General features: G+C 33.7%; 3 protein-coding genes and 1 long non-coding RNA gene across 8 annotated transcripts; 2 read left to right on the forward strand and 2 right to left on the reverse strand.

Moving 5' to 3' along the window:
- Positions 1–1,534: 1,534 nt before the first annotated feature.
- LOC105138184 (glycerol-3-phosphate 2-O-acyltransferase 6-like) lies at positions 1,535–4,389 on the forward strand. Of its 3 annotated transcripts, none has more exons than XM_011044212.1 (3): positions 1,535–2,400; positions 2,570–3,135; positions 3,249–4,389. In XM_011044212.1, the coding sequence occupies exons 2-3, from the start codon at positions 2,599–2,601 to the stop codon at positions 4,146–4,148; spliced, it is 1,437 nt and encodes a 478-aa protein (XP_011042514.1). In that variant the 5' UTR covers positions 1,535–2,400; positions 2,570–2,598; the 3' UTR covers positions 4,149–4,389. The 3 variants fall into 3 exon arrangements, with proteins under 3 accessions (XP_011042514.1, XP_011042513.1, XP_011042512.1); XM_011044211.1 differs by having other exon boundaries at positions 1,535–1,812; positions 1,999–3,135; XM_011044210.1 differs by having other exon boundaries at positions 1,535–3,135.
- Positions 4,390–4,939: 550 nt separating this feature from the next.
- Positions 4,940–6,229, reverse strand: LOC105138185 (universal stress protein A-like protein). The gene is made up of 4 exons (XM_011044213.1): positions 5,963–6,229; positions 5,740–5,846; positions 5,383–5,501; positions 4,940–5,201 (listed from the first exon to the last, which is right to left on the reverse strand). Exons 1-4 carry the CDS (start codon positions 6,150–6,152, stop codon positions 5,072–5,074), a joined length of 546 nt encoding a protein of 181 aa, XP_011042515.1. The 5' UTR covers positions 6,153–6,229; the 3' UTR covers positions 4,940–5,071.
- Positions 6,230–13,875: 7,646 nt separating this feature from the next.
- LOC105138188 (ubiquitin carboxyl-terminal hydrolase 12-like) lies at positions 13,876–25,536 on the forward strand. 3 transcript variants are annotated; one of them, XM_011044216.1, is made up of 32 exons: positions 13,878–14,097; positions 14,247–14,310; positions 14,468–14,618; positions 14,728–14,885; positions 15,671–15,936; positions 16,031–16,249; positions 16,324–16,432; positions 16,513–16,628; positions 17,231–17,329; positions 17,501–17,610; positions 18,467–18,541; positions 18,767–18,845; positions 18,936–19,082; positions 19,200–19,280; positions 19,394–19,513; positions 19,606–19,728; positions 20,136–20,213; positions 20,315–20,403; positions 20,506–20,614; positions 20,986–21,054; positions 21,133–21,240; positions 21,459–21,514; positions 21,609–21,786; positions 21,881–21,982; positions 22,072–22,143; positions 22,449–22,514; positions 22,758–22,823; positions 23,860–23,946; positions 24,075–24,191; positions 24,375–24,449; positions 24,593–24,679; positions 24,898–25,531. In XM_011044216.1, exons 1-32 carry the CDS (start codon positions 14,068–14,070, stop codon positions 24,937–24,939), a joined length of 3,348 nt encoding a protein of 1,115 aa, XP_011042518.1. In that variant the 5' UTR covers positions 13,878–14,067; the 3' UTR covers positions 24,940–25,531. The 3 variants fall into 3 exon arrangements, with proteins under 3 accessions (XP_011042520.1, XP_011042518.1, XP_011042519.1); XM_011044217.1 differs by having other exon boundaries at positions 14,471–14,618; XM_011044218.1 differs by lacking the exon at positions 18,936–19,082 and having other exon boundaries at positions 13,876–14,097; positions 24,898–25,536.
- LOC105138187 (uncharacterized) lies at positions 25,194–26,072 on the reverse strand. The gene is made up of 2 exons (XR_844730.1): positions 25,916–26,072; positions 25,194–25,869 (listed from the first exon to the last, which is right to left on the reverse strand). It is a non-coding gene; the product is annotated as an uncharacterized LOC105138187 (long non-coding RNA).
- Positions 26,073–26,930: the final 858 nt, after the last annotated feature.

Here is a 26,930-nt window from a genome sequence, read left to right on the forward strand (position 1 = left end):
TGCACATTTGTCAACAGTTGGAAAGCTATCCATTGTTGCAACTATATATGCTTGGTTTCTAGTGCCTAAGATTTTGAATGAGCAACTTGGAAGTTGGTGGTGCTTTTATAGAGACGATGAAAAAATAAACTAAAGGACATGAACAAGAAGTGAGATGGTTACGAGTAAAGTGGATCGTTGGGATCTAAGAGCCAGGGTGACATGGGAGATATCTGGCGCCGATATTCCAAAATGCGCTTCAGTATGCTATGGTATAATCGATGGCCAGGTACAATTTTGAGGATAAACAATGCCAAGTTTGTGATCAAATGACTTTGTGTTCATCGCTGCCATGGTTGTCGTGTGTGTGCAATAAGCTTTGCAATACATGTCACTATCATGTCCAATGCTAGTTTCTGGAAAATGGGCGACGATAGAGACGTGACAATATTTTAACATTTAAAAAACTCACCATTGATGTGTTGATTTTGATGATTCCAATTTCTGAGACTTGGAACTTTTAAAGCATTAATCAACAATGTGGATCTGGAGGAAGATTTGAACACTTGAGAGAGAAACTTGGAGCTGGGGATATAAAAAGAAAAATATCAGTGAGAGATAGAGAGTTTGATGTGACAGAACAGCAAAAATGTTTTTTATGGAAAATTAAAAACCAGCAAGGATTAGAGAGCAATTTGGAGTGTAGTAATTATCTTTCATAATTTTAAAGGAAAGGTAGTGGAGTTCGAAGTCATTAGTTCTGGCACATACCAGGTAGAGAACTGAGTTGTTGCTTTCGTATTCGGGAGGCTCTCAAGAACGATGGTTTGATTTTCCATCAAGCACTCAGTGAGATGAAGCACTGATGGGGCCGAAGAGGTCATACAAGGGCCGCTAGCTTCCAATAAACTCACTTTCAGGGAGTTCAGGTAATCATCATCGATCATTGCGCAGAACTGAATAATCAGTGTTAAGGTTGTCATGTCGTGACTTAATTTGATGTTGGTGTGGATTAATTTCTCCATGTTTTTCTGTAACTTGATTGTTGTGTTGTGGTGGTTCACAACTGATGCAATCAATCTGCTTGCAAGAGGATGATCAAATAAATAGGGAGTGGTGTGTTTGTCGCTATTAAACTTGCATGGATTGCTTTTGTTTCTCGTAAAGGATTGCATAATGTCGTTGCAATTATTCTTAAATTTACATAGCCGTCGCTCTCATCCATTTGTCAGAAATCATGCTTGCATTGGCTTATTAGCAGATGAATAACAGGATGATACAGACTATTGTCATTATATATATATATATATAATGACAATAGTCTGTATCATCCTGTTATTCATCTGCTAATAAGCCAATGCAAGCATGATTTCTGACAAATGGATGAGAGCGACGGCTATGTAAATTTAAGAATAATTGCAACGACATTATGCAATCCTTTACGAGAAACAAAAGCAATCCATGCAAGTTTAATAGCGACAAACACACCACTCCCTATTTATTTGATCATCCTCTTGCAAGCAGATTGATTGCATCAGTTGTGAACCACCACAACACAACAATCAAGTTACAGAAAAACATGGAGAAATTAATCCACACCAACATCAAATTAAGTCACGACATGACAACCTTAACACTGATTATTCAGTTCTGCGCAATGATCGATGATGATTACCTGAACTCCCTGAAAGTGAGTTTATTGGAAGCTAGCGGCCCTTGTATGACCTCTTCGGCCCCATCAGTGCTTCATCTCACTGAGTGCTTGATGGAAAATCAAACCATCGTTCTTGAGAGCCTCCCGAATACGAAAGCAACAACTCAGTTCTCTACCTGGTATGTGCCAGAACTAATGACTTCGAACTCCACTACCTTTCCTTTAAAATTATGAAAGATAATTACTACACTCCAAATTGCTCTCTAATCCTTGCTGGTTTTTAATTTTCCATAAAAAACATTTTTGCTGTTCTGTCACATCAAACTCTCTATCTCTCACTGATATTTTTCTTTTTATATCCCCAGCTCCAAGTTTCTCTCTCAAGTGTTCAAATCTTCCTCCAGATCCACATTGTTGATTAATGCTTTAAAAGTTCCAAGTCTCAGAAATTGGAATCATCAAAATCAACACATCAATGGTGAGTTTTTTAAATGTTAAAATATTGTCACGTCTCTATCGTCGCCCATTTTCCAGAAACTAGCATTGGACATGATAGTGACATGTATTGCAAAGCTTATTGCACACACACGACAACCATGGCAGCGATGAACACAAAGTCATTTGATCACAAACTTGGCATTGTTTATCCTCAAAATTGTACCTGGCCATCGATTATACCATAGCATACTGAAGCGCATTTTGGAATATCGGCGCCAGATATCTCCCATGTCACCCTGGCTCTTAGATCCCAACGATCCACTTTACTCGTAACCATCTCACTTCTTGTTCATGTCCTTTAGTTTATTTTTTCATCGTCTCTATAAAAGCACCACCAACTTCCAAGTTGCTCATTCAAAATCTTAGGCACTAGAAACCAAGCATATATAGTTGCAACAATGGATAGCTTTCCAACTGTTGACAAATGTGCATCCATAGGTAGAGAAAAGCACACTGTTGTAGCTGACATGGATGGAACTCTGCTTAGAGGTCGTAGCTCATTCCCTTACTTTGCTCTACTTGCCTTTGAAGCTGGTGGGATTTTTAGGCTGATTTTCTTGCTCTTGGCCTCACCGCTAGCAGGACTTCTATATTACTTTGTGTCCGAGTCTGCTGGTATTAAGGTTCTTATATTTGCTACATGTGCCGGAATGAAGGTTTCCGATATTGAGTCTGTGGCTCGTGCTGTGCTGCCTAAGTTTTACTCTAGCGATCTTCATTCTGAGTCGTGGCGTGTGTTTTCTTCTTGTGGAAAACGCTGTGTTCTTACTGCAAATCCAAGAATTATGGTGGAAGCATTTTTGAAAGATTTCTTGGGAGCTGATTTGGTTTTGGGGACTGAGATGTCTACGTATAAAGGCAGAGCAACTGGGTTTGTTCTTAGCCCAGGAGTACTTGTGGGGAAGAACAAAGCAGATGCCCTCAAAAAGGCTTTTGGAGAGGCACAGCCAGAGATTGGACTTGGAGATCGTCATACAGATGCACCCTTCATGGCTTTATGCAAGGTTAGTTAATTAGTCTACTGGTCTTTTTTTTCTTTTTCTTTTTCTTAACTGTTTTTCCTTCATATATCACTGGGGCAGTAGCCGAGAGATTGACTTGATCAGAAAAACTACAGGATGGCTACATAGTGCCACCCAAGCCAGACGTTAAAGCAGTGACAACGGACAAGCTCCCAAAACCAATCATCTTCCATGATGGCCGGCTAGTCCAAAAACCAACACCATTATCAGCACTACTCACAATTCTATGGATCCCCATAGGCTTCATTTTGGCCTGCTTGAGAATTGCAGCCGGATCACTCCTGCCTATGCCAATGGTCTACTATGCTTTCTGGGCACTTGGTGTCCGTGTCACCATAAAGGGAACCCCACCTCCCCCGGCCAAGAAATCAATCGGTCAATCTGGTGTCCTTTTTATTTGCTCTCACCGTACCTTGCTTGATCCAATATTTCTCTCCACTGCCCTCGGCCGTCCTATCCCAGCAGTCACGTACTCAGTTTCTCGTCTCTCTGAAATTATCTCACCCATCAAAACTGTTAGACTCAGCCGTGACCGAGCTACAGACGCATCCATGATCAAAAAGTTGTTAGAAGAAGGTGACCTAGCTATATGCCCTGAGGGAACTACTTGCCGCGAACCCTTTCTTTTAAGGTTTTCTGCTTTGTTTGCTGAATTAACGGACCAACTTGTTCCAGTGGCTTTGGTGAATCGCATGAGTATGTTTCATGGGACAACAGCAAGAGGGTGGAAAGGGATGGATCCATTTTACTTCTTCATGAACCCTAGCCCAGCATATGAAGTAACTTTCTTGAACAGGTTACCACAGGAGCTAACCTGCACTGGTGGGAAATCTAGCCATGAGGTGGCAAACTACATACAAAGAGTGATTGCTGCCACCCTGTCCTATGAATGCACTTCCTTTACTAGGAGAGATAAGTACAGGGCACTAGCTGGGAATGATGGTACTGTGGTTGAAAAAACGAAGCTCCAAGCCAACAAAGTAATGGGGTGTTGATTATATTTGTTCCACAATTTGAGTTCAATTATACACCTCTGTGAGTCAACCACCGAGTGTCCTGCGCCATTTGGGGTCACCACCTGTTTCAGTTTTCTAGTTGGGGGAGAAAGGGATATTGCCATATATTTCCCTTCATGTTTCAAACTAATGTCATGTTTGGTAGAAATGATATTTGCAAATAATAAATGAGCAAAATCAAGCTCAATAGCTTATTCAGGGAAGATGTGTTCCTAATATAGCTACCTCTGGTTTTAATGTTGTCACTGAAGTTGAGTGTCAGCCTTTCAAAATGAGCTAACTCGGACAATAAACGATCAGTATATCACCAGAGGATGCTAACAAGAGAACCAGAGGCTTATGGATGGCTAATTGTGTTACGGATTTCACGAGGCGCAGATCGGCGCGGATAATTCAGACTCGAGACGAATGCAGGCAAATATATGGATGTGAACAAAAACATTGCTGTTAGCTCCACTAGGTGCAGTGTTAAGGATCTTCGGAAGGCTATTCCATTTAATTATCAATCCCATATAATACCTTGTTTTGCATTAAATCGTTTGAAAGTACTTCGGATAAAACAACAAAATTGATGCTGCTTTAGATTCTTTCACGTAGTTTTGATGTAAACCTGCACCATATTACCCACACACATACTATTTATCCATGCCAAGACATGGAATCATCAGCGATAGATTCTGCGGATTATATCTCTAACATGTTGACGTGCGAGTTGATAAACTTAGCGTTGCATAAACCAAACTTGATCAGAAAAATATATAACAGCGCGCACGAAAGTACATAATATCAGGGAGGCACAAGGAGGTTTTTCTGACTTGGTTACAAGGACACTGCATAACACAACAAGCATGCATAGTCACACAATCATAGCTGCTCGGAGATCTCTGAAATGGCAGCGCTTATCATTTATCAGCGTTCCATTCTTTGCTCTTACTACTGGTCTCCTTAGTGATCTCCTTTGGCGGCTTGACAATAAGAACGGGGCATTTTGCATGGTGGGCGCAGTAGTCACTTACACTTCCTAGGATTGCTCTGCAACAAGCAAAATTCTATTACTATCAGAAAAGTAAATAGATAGCAGCTATGTAATGTACTACTAGTAGTGATTAATTGGCCATTGTGAAGCATTAGAAATTGATGTGATCAGCTATAGAATTGTACTTGCTTGCAGTGACCTGATATTCAAGTTGGGAAATTAATTAACAACGATCACCTTTTAATCTTGCCCAGACCACGGCTACCTAGAACAAGGAGATCAACCTGCATTTGTTCTGTAGCTTGACAGATTTTGTTTTTCGGCTCCCCTTCAAGAATAAGACTTTCTGCTTTGATCTGCACAACATTTAACATCATGATTTAGAAGAAGGGCCTTAAATGGCCTTGACGTATAGGAGTAAGAAATAATTATATTTTTATTTGCAGTAACATTAAGGACAAGAGAAAGGAAACTATGATCCCTAAACTTCTATACCATATGATTAATTGCATTTCCATTCGGCTTTGAAACGTTTATACATAAAACTAGTTGAAATAACCATTCACTGCAATATTTATTTGTTTTTTGGCTTACCATCTTATCTTTGCACATCTGTAGAGCACGTGACTGTAAGGCCGCATCATTTTCTGCCTGTGCTTTCCTCACAGATTCTACGATCGAAGGTGTTGCATAAAAAGCTGCTGTAATTTGAAAGTAATCAATCTGTGCTTAACTATAAATAATCACCAAATCATAATTAACTTGGCAAATAACAGTGCTCATCAAGCATAAAGATCTTATATAAGGGATCTTAAACCTGCTCCACCTGGACCAGCAGGGATCATGTGGTGCTGGAAGGGCAGTTGAACATGAACCAGTGTGATCAGGCTAGATTCTTCCTGGCTCGGTACATTTGTTGGCGTGATGCGATCGACAAGATGGTCGAGGGCCCATTTGAGAGCATAGAAGCTCCCATCACTCTCATCAATAGCCACCATAATCCTCATTCTCTTTCTGATTTGCGCTTCCTTCAACGGCTGCTGCACTGGCTGCTCTTGCAATAGTACTCTTTCTAAATCTAAATTTGCACCTGTCTCCATTATCATTCCTGTCCCAGCATCTTCTTCTATTTATAACAACATCTTCATTACTATATCATATGAAACAATTGTCAAACGTTAAGGGTGTTGCGTGGTACTTTGACTGCAAGCATTTGGACACATGGTGTTCATGCAGGCAGAGAGTTCCAGATTTATTATGCATCGCAAAACAAGACAGTTTTTCATGCATGAACCATGAGCAAATATATTTTGGACATTTTGGTGTGTCTATTGAAAATGTTATCAACAATAGCGTGCCTCACCAGGCAGATAGATAATTTGGCACTCATTTTTTCATAGTCATAATATGTGGATAGCAGCTATCTCTGCATCTTTCGTACAACTAGCATTGACAAACAAGTGAAAGTCATGAGAATCACTTGCTAACTAGATCTGTGGGCACGCAACATATATATTTTTATCAATAAAAAAATATGCAAACATGTTTTAAAAAGTAAATAATAATAATAATAACACCAACAACAATAACTTGTCTTATAGACTCGATTAAGCAAAATAATATTAGTATAATTTAGTTATATAATAAATAATAAATAATAACATTAAATGAACCAACTGAAAAATATCATGGTAACTTTAAAAATTGAACAGTTAAAAAAACAAAAAAATGATAAAGTTAAGATTTCAAAAATCAAATGTCAAAAAACAAAACTTAAAAAAAAAAAGACAATTTGAGCCTACCTTAGAGAATATACCAAATATATTAATCAGATTACGAGACCAGAATAAACTAATAAAAAACATAAAAAAATCAAAGTTTAATTTCATACAAATTCTGTATAAAAGGATGAAATCTACAAAAATATCAATATTAAAAAAAACCCAACAAATCAACCAAACTCTGCAATCGAGTTAAAAAATGTGAGGAAACTCTATTTTTTTTTAAAAAAAAAAAACCTTAATGTTGGAGGACGGATTCACAAACAATATTAAAATTTAAAAAAAACAAGTCTATAAACTCAGGTCAGCCCATGTCAACCCACCAAACCTGTATTTTAATTGATGGGATCGAGATAGATAACTAGAAAAGAAATCAAAGAAAATCACGATGTTCAATATCAAGAAACCTTATCCTTGAAGGATGGGAAAAAAGAGAATTAAGTCCTAAACAATATAACATTAAAAGATAAAATAAAAAAAATATCAATTTAAAATTTCTTTTAAGTAAATAAAAAAAATAAGAAGACCTGAGATAACTCAAGTCAGTTTAAGATTTTATTAAAAAAATCCTATAAAAAACAGATAAAGAAATAACAGAATTTAATCACTAATAATATAAATGATAAAATAAAAAATAAAAAATATAAGCTTTAAAAAGAATAAAACAGAACCAAGTAAACCCTGACGAATATCTCAAACTCATAAGTAATGAAACCCTAAACCCGGATTGAATCAAGAAACTCAATCCTAAACTATTTTAACATTGAAGGATAGGATCGAAAAAAAATATCAATTTAAGAAATTAGTGAAAGAAAATTAAACAGAGAATGATAAATGAAAAGAACCGAGATAACCCAGGTTATTTTCAAAATTATCAAAAAGTCATATGGAAAGAAAGTAAATAAAAATAATGGAGTCCGATCTCTAACTAAATAAATACAAGAGGATAAAAATAAAAATAAACATGAACTTAAAGAAGGAAAACAAAAATAGCCAAAATCAGGCAAACCTCCCAAATCTTGGTTAATTTTTAAAACTCGTAACTTGTAAAATCTAATACCTGAACTCAATCAAGAAACTCAATACTTAACTAATTTAATGATAAAGGATGACATCATAAAACAAATATCAATTTTAAAAATCTATCAAAGTAAAAAAAATAGAAATTAAAAGAATATGGATAAAATTTAACAGAAAAAACCCAATAAGTATGAAATTATAAAAAAAATCAATTTAGAAAATCACTTTAAATGAAAAAATAACAACCAAAAAAATAAGGATCAAATATGATAAATTCAGAAATTCAAGGGGGATGAGATTGAAAACGAGTTTTAATTTTATAAATTATTAAAAAATTTATTCCAAATATTGAATAATTAAATCAAAAAGAAAATATCAATTTAAAAAACTACCAAAAAAATTCAACAAAAAACAAAAAATAAAAAGACTCAAGATAACTCAAGTTATTTTTAAAATTAGTATAAAATTCTATAAAAAGTAAATAAATAAAAATATCAAAGCCCAATCTTCAATTGAATAAATATTAAATGATGAAATTAGAGATAAAATAAGCCTACATAAAAGAGGAAAAAACCAACTAAACTCAGGTGAATCTTTTAAACTTAGGCTAACCTCTAAAACTCACAACCCATGAAATCTTAGACTTGACCTCAATTAAAAATTTTAATTCTCAATTAATTTAATGTTCAATAATAAAATAAAAAAAATCAATTCAAAAAATCTATTAAAATAAAAAAATAACTATTAAAAGAATAAAAATCAAATTTGATAGAAAAGAAACTTAAGGTGGAAGATATGGCAAAAACGATTAATTTTAATAAAACAAATAACACTAGGAAGAATGAATATCAAATTTGAGAGGTTTAAAAATTGAAGGGGAATGAAATTGAAAAAAAATTCTAATTTTATAAATTATTCAAAATTAAATAAATAATAATCAAATTTAAAAAAACAAAAACAAATTGAAAAGACTATAATTTTTAAGGGGCAACATGGGAGTTGAATGGAGAAAAAAAGAAAATCATCATTAAACTAGAGGGTCATTTAAAACATTCCATGCCTTGTCGTGGAAAGAAGATCAAAATGATTCAAACACTATTTTAAAACACAATGTTTGGTGATAGGATAGTATCACACACGTTGCCTAAATATAAACCACCTATTCATTAGTGTATGCTCGTACAAATCACCAAGTTTTTTCAAATAATATTTAAATAAAATAATGCCTCGACTAGTTTTAATATTAACAACCAAATTTTTTTATGTAAAATGAAAAAAAAAACTCCTTTCATGAGAGTTTAATTAATTTTATCTTAAATGGTAATAAAGTAATTTTATTTTTTAAAAAAACTTTAGAAAGAGATCAAAACACCCTTATTTGAAAGATAATTTGTTTGTTTTATTATAGGATTAAATTAGTAAGTTTAATATAAAAAAAAAAAAAATAAATTAGCCAATCTAGCCCGGCATAATTTGCCAAAAACCAATTGTATAACAGAAAAAAAAAAAATCTTACTTCAATACCTATTCCAAAGCTTTTATGGCTAAAGAGTAATTTCATGATTATATTATTACAATAAATTGGGTTTTGTATCTTGTCGCACATTAATTTTCCTTCCTAGCGTTAGGTATTTGCTAATTGTTTCTCAGAATTTTCCCTTAAATTGCTTGACATTGACATTTGGGTATTCTCATCTTATTTATCAGAACTCTGGGAATGAGCTGTAAACTAATTGTTAATTTTGAAGCACACTTCTCCGTTGGTCGACAGAAAATCAGATAATTTGAAGTTGAGGTTTTTTTTAATCCGATATAATTGACAGTTAGATTTCAACCTTATCTTGTTATTCAAGGTCCCTGAAAATTCAACGTTAAACTTGTATCCTTTCACACCACAATTTCGCCTCTCTTTCCTTACCAAGTCCCTAGCGATCCTGTTCAAAATGTGGAGGAGGTAATAACTTCAAATTCCTATTAACTTATATTAATTTTTCAAACTAGTGATTAGTTCATAAGATCAAAATCGTCCTATCAAAACAAATCATGAAAATTAGTGTTAACAAGCATAACCTCACTGTAATAGCCTTACCACATTACTTCCATCGCTACAAAGAAAGGCAATGTTAGGCCGCCAGAGTAAGCAGCATGCGGCTTGAAAGCGATGATTTCCTTCACATGTTGGTGCGTGGGCTGCACTCATTATATAGCTTGTCTCTACCCGTCCACCCTAGCCCACTATATTTGTTTTAGTTTTAATTTTAGTCCTTTAACCACTAATTATTTTACATCAATATTATTTTATTTTATTTTGTCAAACTGATCATCAATTAAGTGCTGGAATTTTTTATCAAATGAACCTGATATTTAGACCACTAAAATAAAATATCGAGTCAAATTCCAAATAAAATCAATATAAAAAGATCAAATAAAAAAAGAGTTGAATAACAAGAAAAAAAAAATGAAAAAACTCTTTCTCTAATTGTGCAAACCAACCCCTAATATTAGCAAACAAGAGGGACTAAACATTTTGTTTAAGCTGCAAATTTGGTTTTTGAAGATCTAATTCCTTTAAATCAATGAAATTAAGTTTTATATTGTCGAATCAAGCATTAATCAAGCGATGATACATTGCCCCGACTTTGTAAGATCCCCATATATAGGTATAAAAAAAATCATTAAAATCAATTCTAAATTAATGCAATGTTAAAGAATCAAATAAATAAATAAAGGGATCAAAATAAAAAAAAATCAAAGGACCAAAAAATAAAACAAAACACTATATGAATCCAAAGTGTTTTACCTTGCAAGCTACGAAACTTTATTGATGCCTCTTAGTTTTTTTCTTGAATTTTAATGAGAACTTTATCTTTTTTATATAACTCAAGACTAACTAAATGGCTAAGCTAAAACACTTTTTTTTTAATATTAAAAAAAATACCAATGTTGCTAACAAGTTTTCTAGTATCTATAATTTTTTTTATTATGAACTCAAAATTTAATAAATATTTTAATGAAACAAACAAGGATTATAAACATAGATGAAGATATCTTAACTCTAATTAAAGATTAAGCTATGAAGTTGAGAAATATATATAAATTAAGATATTGAGTCTAGTATGGTGGGGAGCCCTTTATTTATTTTTATTTAATTACATGACTCCACTTTTATATATATATATATATATAATAGTAAGAATTTAATTTTATTGAAACAAACTAATTTGATAGTATAAGTTTTCCTTTTCTTATTAATATCTATAATCCAACAAAAAAAGATAACATTTTGTTCTATTTCATTTATTCAATAAAAATCAATTACAAGACATGTAAAAAAAATAGACAATTTAAAAGATAAAAATGATATCTCCCTATCTATAAACCTTTGTCTTGCCAATACGCTCATTTCTAAAATGTTTTTTAAAAGAAATAAAATGATCAAAAATAAATATGATAAAATTCTTGAGGAAAAAATATGTTAGAAGGCGTTTTTTCATAGTAAAAAAGGAAAAAAAAAAAAAAAACCTTGCATTGTTGCCTCAACTCAAGTGGGTTTCGGAAAGTTAATTGTTTTGCAAGCAACAAAGCAATTTTTTTTTATTTAAATAGATTATTAATACAATATTGAGATATTATTTTGGTATTTTAATAATCTCAAAAAAATAAATTATAAAATTTAATTTTTTACTGATAAAAAATTTAAATTAAAAAAATATTATTATATAATTGGAGTAACACAATTTTTAATAAATAAAATAACATATAGACAATGTGCGAACCCACAATAATCTATGTTATAGCATACAATGTTTCGACCACGCCATTTAGTGTTTTTCTTAATAATAATCTCAATTCTTATTCTTATTCTTAATCTTAATGTATCAAACATCCTAGACTAGAGCAAAAAAAAAAAAACCCTTTCTATCCACAAAGCCTCCCAGCCTGTGGTTCAATCACCCAAACTTGTGCTGGGTACCCATTAAATATCTCTTCGCACTAATTAAACTCTAAGCATAGTAACACAAAAAGAAAAGAAAAAGAAAAAGAAAATATCTCAGCACCACAAACCATTAAATATTAGTAAAAAAATGTTCCATAAAAAAAATGCACCTGAATACCTTTCTTAATTAAACATCTGTTAGTATACTAAAAACAATTAACCAAGTTAAAATATATTTTTAATCATTTTGCTATAAGCTATGGGTGTTGGAGCTTAGTTGTTAACGCGTGGAAGAACAGAGATCACGTGTTTGAACCTCCATTGCGGCAAAATATTTCGTGTTTAGAAGACAAAAGTTTCAAGTATTTGTTTAACTGTTTCATTACTAGCTGAATGTCATAGGTAAATGGAGGTCACGGGTCCGAATATTTGTTTAATTGTTTTTTTATTGCGTAATACGGTATAAATTATATTTTTAAAAAATTTATTTTGTATATAATTTTAACTATTTTGATGTGTTAATATTAAAAATAATTTTTAAAAAATAAAAAATTATTATTTTAATATATTTTTAAATAAAAAATATTTTAAATAACAATTACTGCTACATTTTTAGACATATCCTCTATCATATTACCTTTAAAAATAAAAGCCACAGCATAAACTCTAGTTTTTTTTAAAACATTTATAATGGATTTTTTAGCCCTTTATTTTTAATTTTTTTAATATAAGATTTTTATTTAATTCTATTCTTTATATTGAATTTATGGTAAAATAATTTTTATATTTTTATCATATAATAAAAGTTTTATTGCACCTTTTTTTTATTTTTTGTTTTGTTTTTCCAATTTCTTCTTTTAATATAAGTTTTTTTTAATTTCTTTAGCATTTTTGAACCTCTTTTTTGTTTTTCTAATTTTATTTTTTAATATAAAATTTGGTTTTTATTTAATTTTATTTTTAGATATCATTTTTTCTCTAAACATACCTACTAAACAAGGTCATGCAACACAATTTTAATATGATTTAATTTAAAATTCTACTAAATAAAATAGTCAAATCAAGATCTTTTTTAAATTATTATAACAAATTTCATTATAATATAAAAAAAATTATAATTTAAATATTATTTTTTTACATTAAAGTTTTTTTTTAAATCCTAGACACGAGGAGAGCGTGATTTATAAATTAGTTCTATAATACAATAAACACTTATTGTAATACAATAAACACTATATAATAATTTTAATTGAAAATTAATTTTGAAATACTAAATTTGAATGTCAAATACCAAAATTTTGTATGTATTTAATATTGTGATGTAGAATGATTTTTAATTAAAAATATATTAAAATAATATTTTTTTTATTTTTTTTATTTTATATATTGATGTATCAAAATTATTAAAAAACACTTAAAAATATCAATTTAATAATTTTTAAATAAAAATATATATATATTTTTAAATATTGTAACGTGAAAATAAACACTCCATTAGTTTGACTAATCTACTATTTGCTATTACTCAATAAAAATTATGATATTTTGATATAAATCATGACAAAAAAGCATAAAAGATTATTTTTTTAATTGAAGATCCAAAATATATCTTATTTTATGATTTTGAGGAGGTTAATTATCTCTGCATGTTATCATTCTTCTCAATCAAACTCAAATTCGAGTTTGCTGTATAAGTTAAGAAATTATCGGTTAATTAATTAAGCTGCGATTTTTTATTAAAAATACTTAAGAATGAAAAAGGGCAAAACAATAAAGAAGCAGCCAGTCCTTGCTACTTTTAGTACAAAGAAAGATGATGTCACCCACCTGAACGCACGAGAAACCCAGGATCCAAACAGCCACGTCATCAATTCCGTACATCACCAAACTCATTCTCTGCGTGTCACACTTCTATTGGTCATTCTTCTCAATGTATCCACGAGGCACAATATCGATTCTCTCTTTCCCACATTACCCCGGCTTGTTTCCTATAATCACATAAATAGCCTTCAGACACCAAATGCCCCCTTCTTCTCTCTCTCTCTCTAGCCAGTGCTTTTGCGCGTGTCTCTTCTGGCTACCAGAAAAATCCCGCTTTCGCTTCTCTTCTCTTATTCTCAGTCCCTGCTCTCGTTTTCATTCTTGCCCCTCTGATTCGCTCGATCGAACGGTCCATATCCACCCATGACTATGATGACTCCTTCACCGTTAGACGTAATCTCTTTCTCTCTCCTTATTTTGTATTTTTTTTGGATCGACCAGGGTTTCTGTTAATTTCTCGATTTTACGATAGAGTTTGATTTTTGTATTTGGTTTTTTAAGGCTTGGGTTTATTAATTATTAGTTTTTTTACTAATTTAAAGCAAGAAGACGAGGAGATGCTCGTACCGCATTCAGATATAGTTGAAGGTCCTCAGCCAATGGAAGGTTAGAGAGTTCAATCTTCTTCTTCTTCTTCTTCTTCTTCTTTTTATAATTCGTTGTATGTGATCGAACGGATCTTCTGCTAGAGTGTATTGTACGTTTTGATTAATATGTTAGGGTTTGGTAATTTTGGGGTGATTGTAATTTTTTGATGTGGTAGTAGTGGCACAAGTGGAGCAAACTAGTACCGTGGAGAATCAGCCTGTGGAGGATCCTCCATCGATGAAATTTACTTGGACTATTGAGAATTTTACTAGGTTGAACACAAAGAAGCATTATTCTGATATATTTATTGTTGGCAGTTACAAATGGTAGGTGGATAAACAATGTAGCTTCTTACTAGTTGGAGTTGCTTATGATTTGCATTTGTCGGAGTTTGTATCATTTTGTGGTTAATTTCTTTTAGTGTGTTATTAACAGGAGAGTACTGATATTCCCTAAAGGAAACAACGTGGACCACCTGTCGATGTATTTGGATGTTGCGGATTCGACAGCTTTGCCATATGGATGGAGTAGATATGCGCAATTCAGTTTGGCTGTGGTCAATCAAATTCATAACAAATACTCGATTAGAAAGGGTATCTTCTTTTGTGTCCCCTATTTAATGGCTCTTTCTGTTATTGTAATTTTATTTTCAAGTTGGGCATTTTCTTTTTGTTCTTAGTTTATTACGTATGTCTATACATTGGATCAATTTCTTATATTTAGATTGCTTGCCTGAGTACATCATTATTTTTCCTGTAGAGCACTTGTTCTTTGTAACCTTTTATGACCGCAATAGATATATTATCAATAATTGCCTATTTTATAATCTTATGACTTCTAGAGAAGTTGCCAATGATTGTTTATTTCCAAAGTGAATTGAAAGAAAAGTAAATGCACCAAGGTGGTGCAATCCATATACAAGGTTAGATTAGAATTCAGTTTGCACACCACAATAAACACCCGACAGAGTTTGGAATCCTTGTCATTGTGAGCGTTTTCCAATAATATGATCAATTATAGACTCGAGTATCTTGTTATTTGAGGGTTTGGGATGCTTGTTAAATTATTGTTTCACTATGCTGAAAGCAGCAACTTCTACAGATTGTGATCTATAAAAGCTGTCAAACGAATTCCAGTAATTCGGTCCGGGAAAATAACAGGTTCTGGATATCTTGAACTAGCTAGTTCAGAAATTATCATAATGGAGGTTGGTTGAGCTTGGATCTTGGTTAGTTTTGTTAAATGTATGGAAACAATATGTCGTGTAAGGAAGATGTCAGCACCACAGTCAACTTCTTTTTGGTGTTCTCTTATTGAAGTTTATTGTGGACTTTGATATTATTTAATACTGCGTTCTCTTTTAAAAATACATTTGCAGACACACAACATCAGTTCAATGCAAGAGAGAGTGACTGGGGCTTTACATCTTTCATGCCTCTGAGTGAACTTTATGATCCTAGCAGAGGATACTTAGTGAATGATACAGTTGTTATTGAAGCTGAAGTTGCTGTTTGCAAGGTTTTAGATTATTGGTCCTATGACTCAAAGAAGGAGACGGGCTATGTAGGACTGAAAAACCAAGGAGCAACATGTTACATGAACTCTCTCCTACAGACTCTATACCATATTTCCTACTTCCGAAAGGTCAGCACATTCTCAGTTTTAAAAAGGCTCATCATGACTTGTATGAACACATTGTTCAAATGGAATTGCCTCATTCTGAAAATTATTTTTCCAGGCGGTGTACCACATGCCAACAACTGAGAATGACATGCCTACAGGAAGCATTCCATTGGCCCTGCAGAGTTTATTCTATAAGCTTCAATATAATGATACCAGTGTTGCAACAAAGGAACTGACCAAATCTTTTGGCTGGGATACATATGATTCCTTCATGCAACATGACGTGCAAGAGCTTAACAGGGTCCTGTGTGAGAAGCTAGAGGATAAAATGAAGGTATTGAACATTCAGTGGTTTTGGGATATACTTTCATTAACTTGAAGTATTCAACTTCTTTTCTGCTGATCCAGGGGACTGTTGTGGAGGGCACTATACAGCAGTTGTTTGAGGGTCACCATATGAACTACATTGAGTGCATCAATGTGGAATACAAATCTACACGAAAGGAGTCATTTTATGGTATTATATTTAGTCAGCATTTGAAAGTTCTGTGTAATGATGTCTTCATTAGACACTGATGTGTAGATATTACATGGCAGATCTCCAGCTTGATGTGAAAGGTTGTCGAGATGTTTATGCTTCTTTTGACAAATATGTGGAAGTTGAACGACTTGAGGGTGATAACAAATATCATGCCGAAGAACATGGTTTGCAGGTCAGTCAATGCTTGTGAATAGATGGGAGCCAGACTATATGATTTGTTTAAGCAGTTTGAAATATATGCATTCACTCTCGAACAATTCTTGTCTCACGCACATACACATAAAAATGTGGAAGCCAGTACTAGTTAGCATCTCATGGTGCCTCGTACAAAAAACAAGAAGCTTAATTATAAGGCCATTGTAAAATGCATGAAGACCAATTACGTGTCTTACATCCCGTGCATTTAATCATATCTGGTGCCAACTTTTTTTTGTCTTATCATAGCTATGCTGCATTTTACAGTTTCATTCTGCAAACTGCAAGTTAAATTTTTGTCATTAAAAGAGATGGTTCTGGTAATTCCCAGACAAATTGCTGTTCCTGGTTAGACCCTGTATATTATATTTTAGGTAGTATGAGGAGTTGCCCATAGAAGTGATGTAATTTGTCCATGCATCTTTTTAAACTGTCAGTTAAGACGAGGCCATTGAGGAATGGTATGGGCATATTTTTGGGTTATCCTCCATGTTTCTTTTCTACCAGAACCATTTATTTTAGATCGCTTCCTAAGGTCATTCTTTTGGTGGCATGTGCTTGAACTTGTATTTGTTTCAGGATGCAAAGAAGGGTGTCTTATTTATCGACTTTCCCCCTGTTCTTCAACTCCAATTAAAGCGGTTTGAATATGATTTTATGCGCGATACTATGGTGAAGGTCAGTAGGTGTAACAGGTTGCTCTGGTAAATATGTTATGTGGGATTGTTGCTTTGTGCCCATTATAAGCTAGGATATGTTAAACAACTGTAGTGGATTGACTGATGGACAAATTGCTACTTAAGCCAAATATGTTTGTTTCCACTTACTGATTTCTCTTTGCTTTTGTAGATTAATGATCGCTATGAATTTCCTCTTCAACTTGACCTGGACAGGGAGAATGGGAAATACTTATCACCTGAAGCTGACAGGAGTGTGCGAAATCTATACACACTTCACAGGTAAGTCACATGGTGTTTTTGGCCCCCAGAAATTCACATTCCATTGCCATGGTTTTTATCATGACTGTCTTGATTCATGGTTTTTTTTTCTGTGCTTGTATGGCTGCAATTAACTGACTGGAGCTTGTCTTCCTCGCTTGTCAAGGCTGCATGGTTCTTTGTAAAGTAAAATCAAACTATGAACTTTTTTTGGAGTTAAAGCAATTAAGTTGGAGGAAAAACTCAGTGTTTTGCTACTGAATCGGTCATATACACTTTACATGAAGAGTTGTGGCCTTAATGGGATATCAGATAGTCTATCTATTCCAGCTGATAGTATTGTTTGTTACAACATATAAAAGGGCTAGCATGACATGAACTAAAACTACTCAAGAAACTCATAATAGTGTGACAACTGGTTGCAGCAGCTAGAGCAACTAAGTGAAATGCAAACTACCTTCAAACCGAAGCATGCTTCTATCTTGTGGTAAACTAAAGTAAAATTATAACTATCACTATCATAAATCTTTACAAGTTTTAAAAGAAAGAAATGTTGTATTGTTAAGAAAAGAAATGTTGTATTGTTTAAGCCATTTCTTGAGATTTTTGATCTCCTTTTCCCGTCTCCCCATAAATAGTCATTGCTGTTAATGTAATAGCAACATGGGATGTGCATGACTTGCTAGAGTAGCATAGGAATGAAAGAAAACTCTATGAGCTTGAGTGGATGAAAGATTGACATGTTGGAGAAACATGAACTGCATGCACCTAATATAAATTGCACATAGTTCTCTTTCCATGGTTCGGAAGTTATGTTTTTTGGAATGTCTGATAATGTGCTGACATCTCCTATATATATGCTTGTTTTCCCTTGCAGTGTTTTGGTTCACAGTGGAGGTGTGCATGGTGGACATTATTATGCTTTTATCAGGCCTACCCTCTCTGATCAATGGTGTGCTTGTTAACCTTAAGCTTGGTCATAGGCACACATAATATGCTTACTCCTCATAATATCAATTCTAGGAAAATGAAACCGATAACAACCTATACACTCATTTTTGAGTATAATAGTCCTTAGTCAGAACCTTCACATTTTTACCCATGTCTGAATAGTTGTACTCATGTTGAGAACTTGATAGTTTTTCACACCATATGATACTTGATTTTCTTGTTTTAGGTTCAAATTTGATGATGAACGTGTGACAAAGGAAGATGTAAAGAGGGCCTTAGAAGAGCAGTATGGTGGTGAGGAAGAGGTAATGGTTCTCAAACTTTGCTGTAAATCCTATGAATGGTACATGTGATTGATGGTGAATGATGTGCTCTTGTTCTGCTATGTCTGCCAGCTACCTCAGACCAATCCTGGCTTTAACAATACTCCATTTAAATTCACAAAATACTCAAATGCATACATGCTTGTGTATATACGGGAAAGTGAAAAGGACAAGATAATTTGTAATGTTGATGAGAAAGACATTGCTGAACACTTGAGGGTAAATTACTTTCTTTACTTATAATTGCAACAAGTTCTGTAAATATAACTATGTTATTTAAGAGTTTCCACATCGCAATGATGACTGATTATTGATTCATTCAACATCTTGTTCCAGATAAGGCTGAAGAAAGAACAAGAAGAAAAGGAAGACAAGAGAAGATATACAGCACAAGCTCACCTTTACACAATTATAAAGGTTTTTCTTTCCCAGCTTTATTTTTTTTTAATGGTATATTGTTAGCGATGACCTGCATCTACCTCAAGGGATGCTTGTAAGTCATAAATAAAGCTATTTAGTATGGCATCTAGGTTGCGCGAGATGAGGACCTTAAAGAGCAAATTGGAAAGGATATTTATTTTGACCTCGTGGATCATGACAAAGTCCGAAACTTCCGTATTCAGAAACAGACACAGTTTAGTCTGTTTAAGGTATTAAATGGGTGTGATTTTTGAGTATTTTGACATTGTGGATGATGAGATAGCATGTAGATTTCTATGTCTAATGTTGAGCTGGATTACAGGAGGAGGTTGCTAAAGAGCTTGGTATACCAGTACAATTTCAGAGATTTTGGATATGGGCAAAGCGCCAAAACCACACATATAGACCCAATCGACCATTGACTCCCCAGGAGGAAGCACAATCAGTAACTAGCTATTTTTTTCTTGTTCAAAGTTAATTTATCAAAGCTCTGATTGCATTGTCGTGGAGTGACTTGTATTTCTGTTAGATACTTGCATGATTATTTCTGCTTCAAGTAAGAAAAGACTTGGATCAGGTTTCCGGATTTTTAGACTGATTGGTGATGCCTTCTGGCCATGTGCTTTCAAATAACACACCTTTTGGTTTGCAATCCCAACATCAGGCCTTTTTTTTTTTTTTGTAACTACTAGTGGTGAAACTTTGTGGCCATTGACTGTGGAATGGAATGATACAATTGTTTTGATCACATTGAAGTGTTGTTTTTAAAAACAATTTGCACTGTGGTGGTTTAAAATGTTTCTGGAGATTTCGTGTCACCTAATTTTAATGATAGCCATTTAATGTTTGTAGGTTGGACAACTGAGAGAGGTGTCAAATAAGACACATAATGCTGAATTAAAGTTGTTCTTGGAAGTTGAGCTTGGGCTGGTATTTCTTTTCTTTTTTTTCTAAATGATCAAATTTAACATTTGCACTTATATTTCTATCCAGAAAATGTCATGCTTCTACTGAGGTTTGCAATATCTCAGGATTTACGTCCCATTGCTCCACCTGAAAAAACTAAAGAAGATATTCTGCTTTTCTTCAAGCTTTATGACCCTGTAAAACAAGAATTACGGTACTTAATAATCTTTGGCTCCTCTTTGCTGTCCTATCTTTGTCCATTGCATTCTCTTGAATCTTGATGCCTCTGACATGACAAATTACTCCATGATCCCAGATATGTTGGTAGGCTTTTTGTGAAGAATTCTAGTAAACTGATAGAAATTCTAGCAAAGCTTAATCAAATGGCTGGCTTTGCGTCAGAGGAAGAGATTGAACTTTATGAGGTTTGTCTATATCAAGTATACTTTGTATCATAGCTGGCTAACATAACTATTCAATCAAGGAAATTGACTTAGAGAGTGTTTGGGAGTGAGCTTTAACCTGCTTTTCATCAAAATTTATTTTTTTTTGCTTCAAATTATTTTTTTTAGTTTTTTTGGATCGTTTTGGCATGCTGATGTCAAAAATGAATATGAAAAAATAAGAAAAACATTATTTTGATGTTTTTCCAAGTAAAAAGCATTTTGAAAAGCAACAATTATCACTCTTAAACACCCTCTTAACCATAAAATCAAACCAAGAGCGCAAGTTAATTCAATATTCATAAGCAGATATTGCCCTAGCAGAAAGATTATACTTGTTGTGTGCTGTTCAGGAAATCAAGTTTGAGCCTCGTGTCATGTGTGAACACCTTGATAAGAGAGCCTCATTTCAAACAAGTCAGGTATGTGTTTTTTTCACTTAGGCTAGAATGTTATCAGATTATCAGATCAGCCACTGACCTTTAGGTGCTTATCCTCAGATTGAAGACGGGGACATAATATGCTTTCAGAAATCTCCTCCTGAAATTGAAGAAGACTGTCGAAATCCAGATGTGCCTACGTATTTGGAATATGTGCACAATCGGCAGGTACCTTCTTCTTGAATGAGATTTTCCAGGCATCTCATTTTATTTTTATAAAAGAATTTTAGAAATGGGGGCAGATTAGGTTCAAGAGGGGCACCTTTTGTATTCCTCAACTATTTATATAGTAGTTAGATTATATTGAATTATTCAATTTCATCAAACCTCTCTCCTGATTTGTCAATTTTATAGTCAATTCTTTTGTGTTATTTGATTCTTTATAGATAGTTCGTTTCCGATCCCTAGAGAAGGCAAAAGAGGATGATTTTTGGCTAGAGTTGTAAGTAATCACATCCCAAGTAATGTTGTATGCTCGATTGAGAAATCTCCAGTGCTGTTGTAGAGACTCATTTATACTCTTGATGTTTCTGTAGGTCAAAATTACACACTTATGATGATGTTGTTGAAAGAGTAGCTCGCCAGATTGGTTTGGACGATCCATCCAAAATCAGGTTAAGATCCCACAACTGCTACTCTCAGCAGCCTAAGCCGCAGCCAATTAAATATCGAGGAGTGGAGCATCTATCAGATATGTTAGTTCACTACAATCAGGTATTTGCTACATGAATTGCAGTCATTGGTTCATATACTGTTAATGAAACTATATAACATGGCTAATAATTTACCTGTTCTCTTCTTTCGACAGACTTCTGATATCTTGTATTACGAAGTTCTAGATATTCCTCTTCCAGAGTTGCAAGGTCTAAAAAATTTAAAAGTTGCTTTCCATCACGCTACCAAAGATGAAGTATGAAATCTATGGCTATGTTAATTTCATGCCTTATTTAATTGATCATCTTCATGTCTTTCTTCTAATCTTATTGCGACTATTAACAGGTGGTAATTCATAACATTAGATTGCCTAAACAAAGCACCGTGGGGGATGTGATTAATGAACTTAAAACTAAGGTAAGAACTTTTAATCTCTAACCTCTTAGCTGAAGAAATGTACTGAAGTGGTTGTTCCTGAAGCATATTTTCAATGTGCCTGCTTGATCTGGACTGTTATTTATAATACCAAAACAGAACATTTTAATTCTCAAGTTTCACCAATTTTTCATTTTAGATGTCTTATAATTATTTTCTTCATAATCTATTCTGTTGAATAGATTTTACTGTTAGTACATATTTTTTGCTATATTTTCCCTTTTCTCACACCATATCTTGTCACTGCATGTGATAAATTTTCTAATGCTTGGCTCATGCTGAAACAGGTAGAATTGTCTCACCCAAATGCTGAACTTCGAGTGCTTGAAGTATTTTATCACAAGATTTATAAGGTACTAACTGGTTCAGTTAGCATATATAAGATAATGACTTCATCACTCAATTTTGTTTCCTGCTAATCAATAATTATCCTTCCTGGTTAAATAGCAATGATAATGTGTTCAACAAAGTGTATGAAACCTGATCTATGAGTTTCAGATTTTTTTTTATTCTAATGCATTGGATTTTTTAGATGTTTTGCTGGCAGCGCTTATGGGTGGTTTCTTCTGACTCAGTTTGCCATCTTGCCATTGCAGATCTTTCCACCCAATGAAAAAATTGAGAATATAAATGATCAGTATTGGACGTTGCGGGCAGAGGAGGCAAGTCCTTTTTCTCCTTGTCTTATCTAGGAAATATCTCATCTGCCTTTCACCTATGATTTTGTGGATGAACTTGAAGTATCATAGTTAGGCTGGGGATGAAGTTGGACGTGGCCCTTAGCTGGAGAAACTCTTTATTAAATTCAAATTAAAAGACAATAAAAAGATAATAAAATAAGAATAACAAACAAGTGGATTATCATGTAATTTATGTAGAAAAATGAGCTAGTCTTGATAAACAAAAAATTTTGTCTCATAATTTTGATACTAACAACTTACTTTTTTTTTTTTGTCTTTTTATGAATTAATTATTTAATTTAATTGATTTCATTCAAATATCAAATAGTATAAATCAAGGTTTATACCTCATCTTATATCTTATACCTGAATTCGAAGTATCGTATTTTCACACAATTCATAGGTTCTGATATTTCACAGTCAATGGTGAAGTGCTATTTGAAATGTGAAGGCATAGGGCATGAATGTGTAAGCATGCGTGACTGTGGGTTTGGAGTTTTGGGAGAGTGCCAACATGAACTATCATAGGTGTGAGCCAAATAAAATTATAAGCTTCCATTTATAATAAACCATTGCCATACCAAAATTTCCACCGAGTATGTGTCAAATGGCAGATATTAATCAGTGTTCTATTCTTAAATGGTATGTTTCTAGAAACTGTCTCAAGTTTATTAATAAAAATGAAAACTAAGATCTTAAATTTCTGTTGAACTTGTAATTTTCAGGTTATTATGAATATATTATCCTGACTTGTTCAGTTTTTGTTAATGAAACATAATTTATCGAATGTTATTTAGTGGAATATTTGAAGGTTGTTGACTGGCTACTTTTACAAACAGCCTCTGGCATGATTGTGATTTACCTTTATGTAATTAGTAAATGTTATGATAACTCAGGCCAACAAACAGGAAGTTTACTTTCAGTTGATTAACAATCCTGGACACCTTCAGAAATGAGATAATGTTTTGACACCCCATTCTCGCTCTCTCTCTCTCTCCCTCTCTCTCAAATTCTGCAGATTCCCGAGGAAGAAAAAAATCTTGGTCCCCAAGATCGCCTGATTCACGTTTATCACTTCACGAAAGAGTCTGGACAGAATCAAATGGTATGATTTATAGATACTTCATCCACAGATTTTACTTGGTTTTAGATTTTTGGCTTTTATCTTATGGCTGTTATTGAATAGGGATATTTCCAGGTTCTTACATACTTTTATATTTGTGTCCTCAATAGCAAGTACAGAATTTTGGTGAACCCTTTTTCTTGGCCATCCATGAAGGTGAAACCTTAGCCGAAGTTAAAATGCGTATACAAAAGAAGCTGCAGGTTCCTGATGAGGAGTTTGCTAAGGTATTTGGTTTTTTCTTTGCACTGTTTGGTTAAGGAAACAAACATATAAACCACCCTGCCTGACACTTACCAGTTATCTTGCATTAGATTGCGAAGTTTAGCTTTTGCTTCCTTCAGTAACGTGGTTTTATATCAGAATATGAATACAATTCCTCATCAACCCTCTTTCTTTTGGTTGCTCAGTGGAAATTTGCATTTCTGTCACTGGGTCGTCCAGAGTATTTGCAGGATTCTGATGTTGTGTTCACCCGCTTTCAGGTGCTGTTACAAGGCTGCTTCTTCTCTTTTTTTTCCCTCCCTTGTGAACCTGCTTTTATTTCGGCATTTCCTAGCATATGCGTCCTTTACTGGCTCTCTTTTTTGCGGGTATCTGCATTTAGTATTTTTACCTTGTCTTTCAGAGAAGAGATGTATATGGTGCTTGGGAGCAGTACCTTGGGTTGGAGCACTCTGATAATACTCCTAAAAGGTCTTTTGCTGTAAATCAGGTTTGCATCTCTCATTCAACTACAAATGAAGTGCATGTGGGTACTGAGACTACCTCCATAACTGATCATATTCTCAGCCATGAGATCAGTTATTACTCTCATGGAAACTTTGAGTCATTTTGTTTGTCAATAAATGCTGGTGTTAGCATTACCCTAGTTTTTTCTTTTCATCTCGTGAAACCATGGAGATTTCATTGATTGGTCTGAAAATATTGCAGAACCGTCACACATTTGAGAAGCCTGTTAAAATATACAATTAGGGAAGAGCAAATTACCCTCCACCGGCACGTAAAGCTGAGTCGAACATCTTTCATGCTACAACGTAGGGGATGAGAATGGATGGTACATCTGAAGGAAGAAGACAATGAAGTGCGAATTAAAGTGATTTCTGTAGGATTTGATAAATGGTTTTGTAGGCCATATATGTTTCTCTGATGTGACGACAGGGGGGGTGGGGGGGCGCCTTATGTAGTGTGTTGTTATGGTTGATACACCCTGCTTGAGCTCCTGGTCCTTTCTTGCCTTTCTCCTAATGCAGACACCTCCTTGTTTTAAGAGGTTGGTGTGATATTCCCACGATATACAGCTCCAGGGTAATCTAGCAGCAGTACATAAGAAGATTTTGACTAAGGGATGTATACCGGGGTATAGTTGGATGTGTTTGACATTGATTCTTTCTTTTTCCCTATCTTGGGGGATGGGCTTGTAAAATGATTGGCTTACGGTTCCGAGCTTTGATAGTGTAGTGGTGGTTCAGGTTGGTTTTATAGCACCACCACCTTTGTCACCTAATATAGCGGTGGTGGTTCTCATTTGTTTCGAAAGGGTTTTAGCTGGCACACTTGTTCTTGACAAAATCCTTATATTGTTTTACACGCGAGTTTTTGTTTCGTATTTCTCTCTCTATCCAGGTCACATGTGAAAGCCCTATCACTTAAGTTCGGGGTAGTGGCACTGCTGATGGGTGGCAATGGGACATCGCTTTATGCTGACTGCGGCCTATGTGGTGGTTCTCAAACTCAGTCGGTTTTTTATCATAGTGCGTGCGTGCGTGCATGGTGAGTCGCCAGATTCGTGTGATAATCTCTTCAATATAGATAGATATTTAACAACTTTGAAACCTCAGCCTGGATTCAAATGGAATGTTGCCAAGTGAAATAGGATTTGGTATGTTAACTAATCTAGCCTACCTCGTAAAATACCGGGGTATTTGGTATGTTAACTAATCTAGCCTACCTCCCCCCTTGGTGATTGGATTTTCCGGATGCACCCAGCTTCCAATTCCCTAGACCACCTCTCCTTAGCTGCTGTGAAATAACTAATCCACTTGTAAAATAAAAAACTAAATTTTACATCCCATAGTGTCTTGGGTCTTTTCACGGTGATTTTTTTATTATTTGTTATAATTAGTTTGATTTTAAGGCATTGTAGTCATTTAAAAAATATAGTTAGTATTAAAAAAATACACGCATCAGCGTTTGGCCTCTTCCCGCTCCATTCGGGCGGGAGCGTGAAGGGGATTTAGGTGTCCAAATGATAGTTTTTATGGTAGTGTTCAAATTGTTTTGGCAGCTCCTCTTCCTTCCCTGACAGTGCGTGTGGGTGCTGGTGATTTTTTTTTCTTTTCATGTTCTTTTTTCTTTTCTTGATTTCTATGGCTGACCTTGCAAAATTTCAATAACCCTTCAATTTTTTTCTTCCTTTGAATTTGTTTTATATTTTTTTACTATTTATTTTATTTGAAATTATTTATAAGATTAGAATTTATTTGCAATTTTATTATCTTATTTTCTTATCAATTAGATCTAGTTCATTTTTTTTTATTATTATTTATTTTTTTCAAGTTAATTTTAAAATTGATTTTTTTTCATGATTTCATCCTTCAGATTTTTTTTATTAAATTTGATTCTTATTTATTTATTTTTACTTTGGTTAATTTTTTAAATTATTTTTTTAATTTTATCAAGAATTAAGTTTTTTTAATCAAGCATAGATCTATAATTTTACCTTAAGGTTAGAAAATTTGTCCAAGTTTGCCTCTTTTTTTTCTTTCTAGTTCTTGTTATTTTAATTTTAACATTTATTTAATTGAAAATCAAACTCTATTTTTTTTTACTTTCTATAAAATTTTTAATTAATTTTAAAAATAACTCAAGTTATCTAGAGTTTTTTTAAAAAAAAAGCTTACATGCTTGAAATTTTGTCCTTTTTTTTTCTCTTTCAATTTGATCCATCACAATTGAATCTTTAT

This window comes from Populus euphratica, unplaced genomic scaffold (assembly GCF_000495115.2).
Source record: "Populus euphratica unplaced genomic scaffold, PopEup_1.0 scaffold74.1, whole genome shotgun sequence".
In the NCBI taxonomy this organism is placed as follows: domain Eukaryota; kingdom Viridiplantae; phylum Streptophyta; class Magnoliopsida; order Malpighiales; family Salicaceae; genus Populus; species Populus euphratica.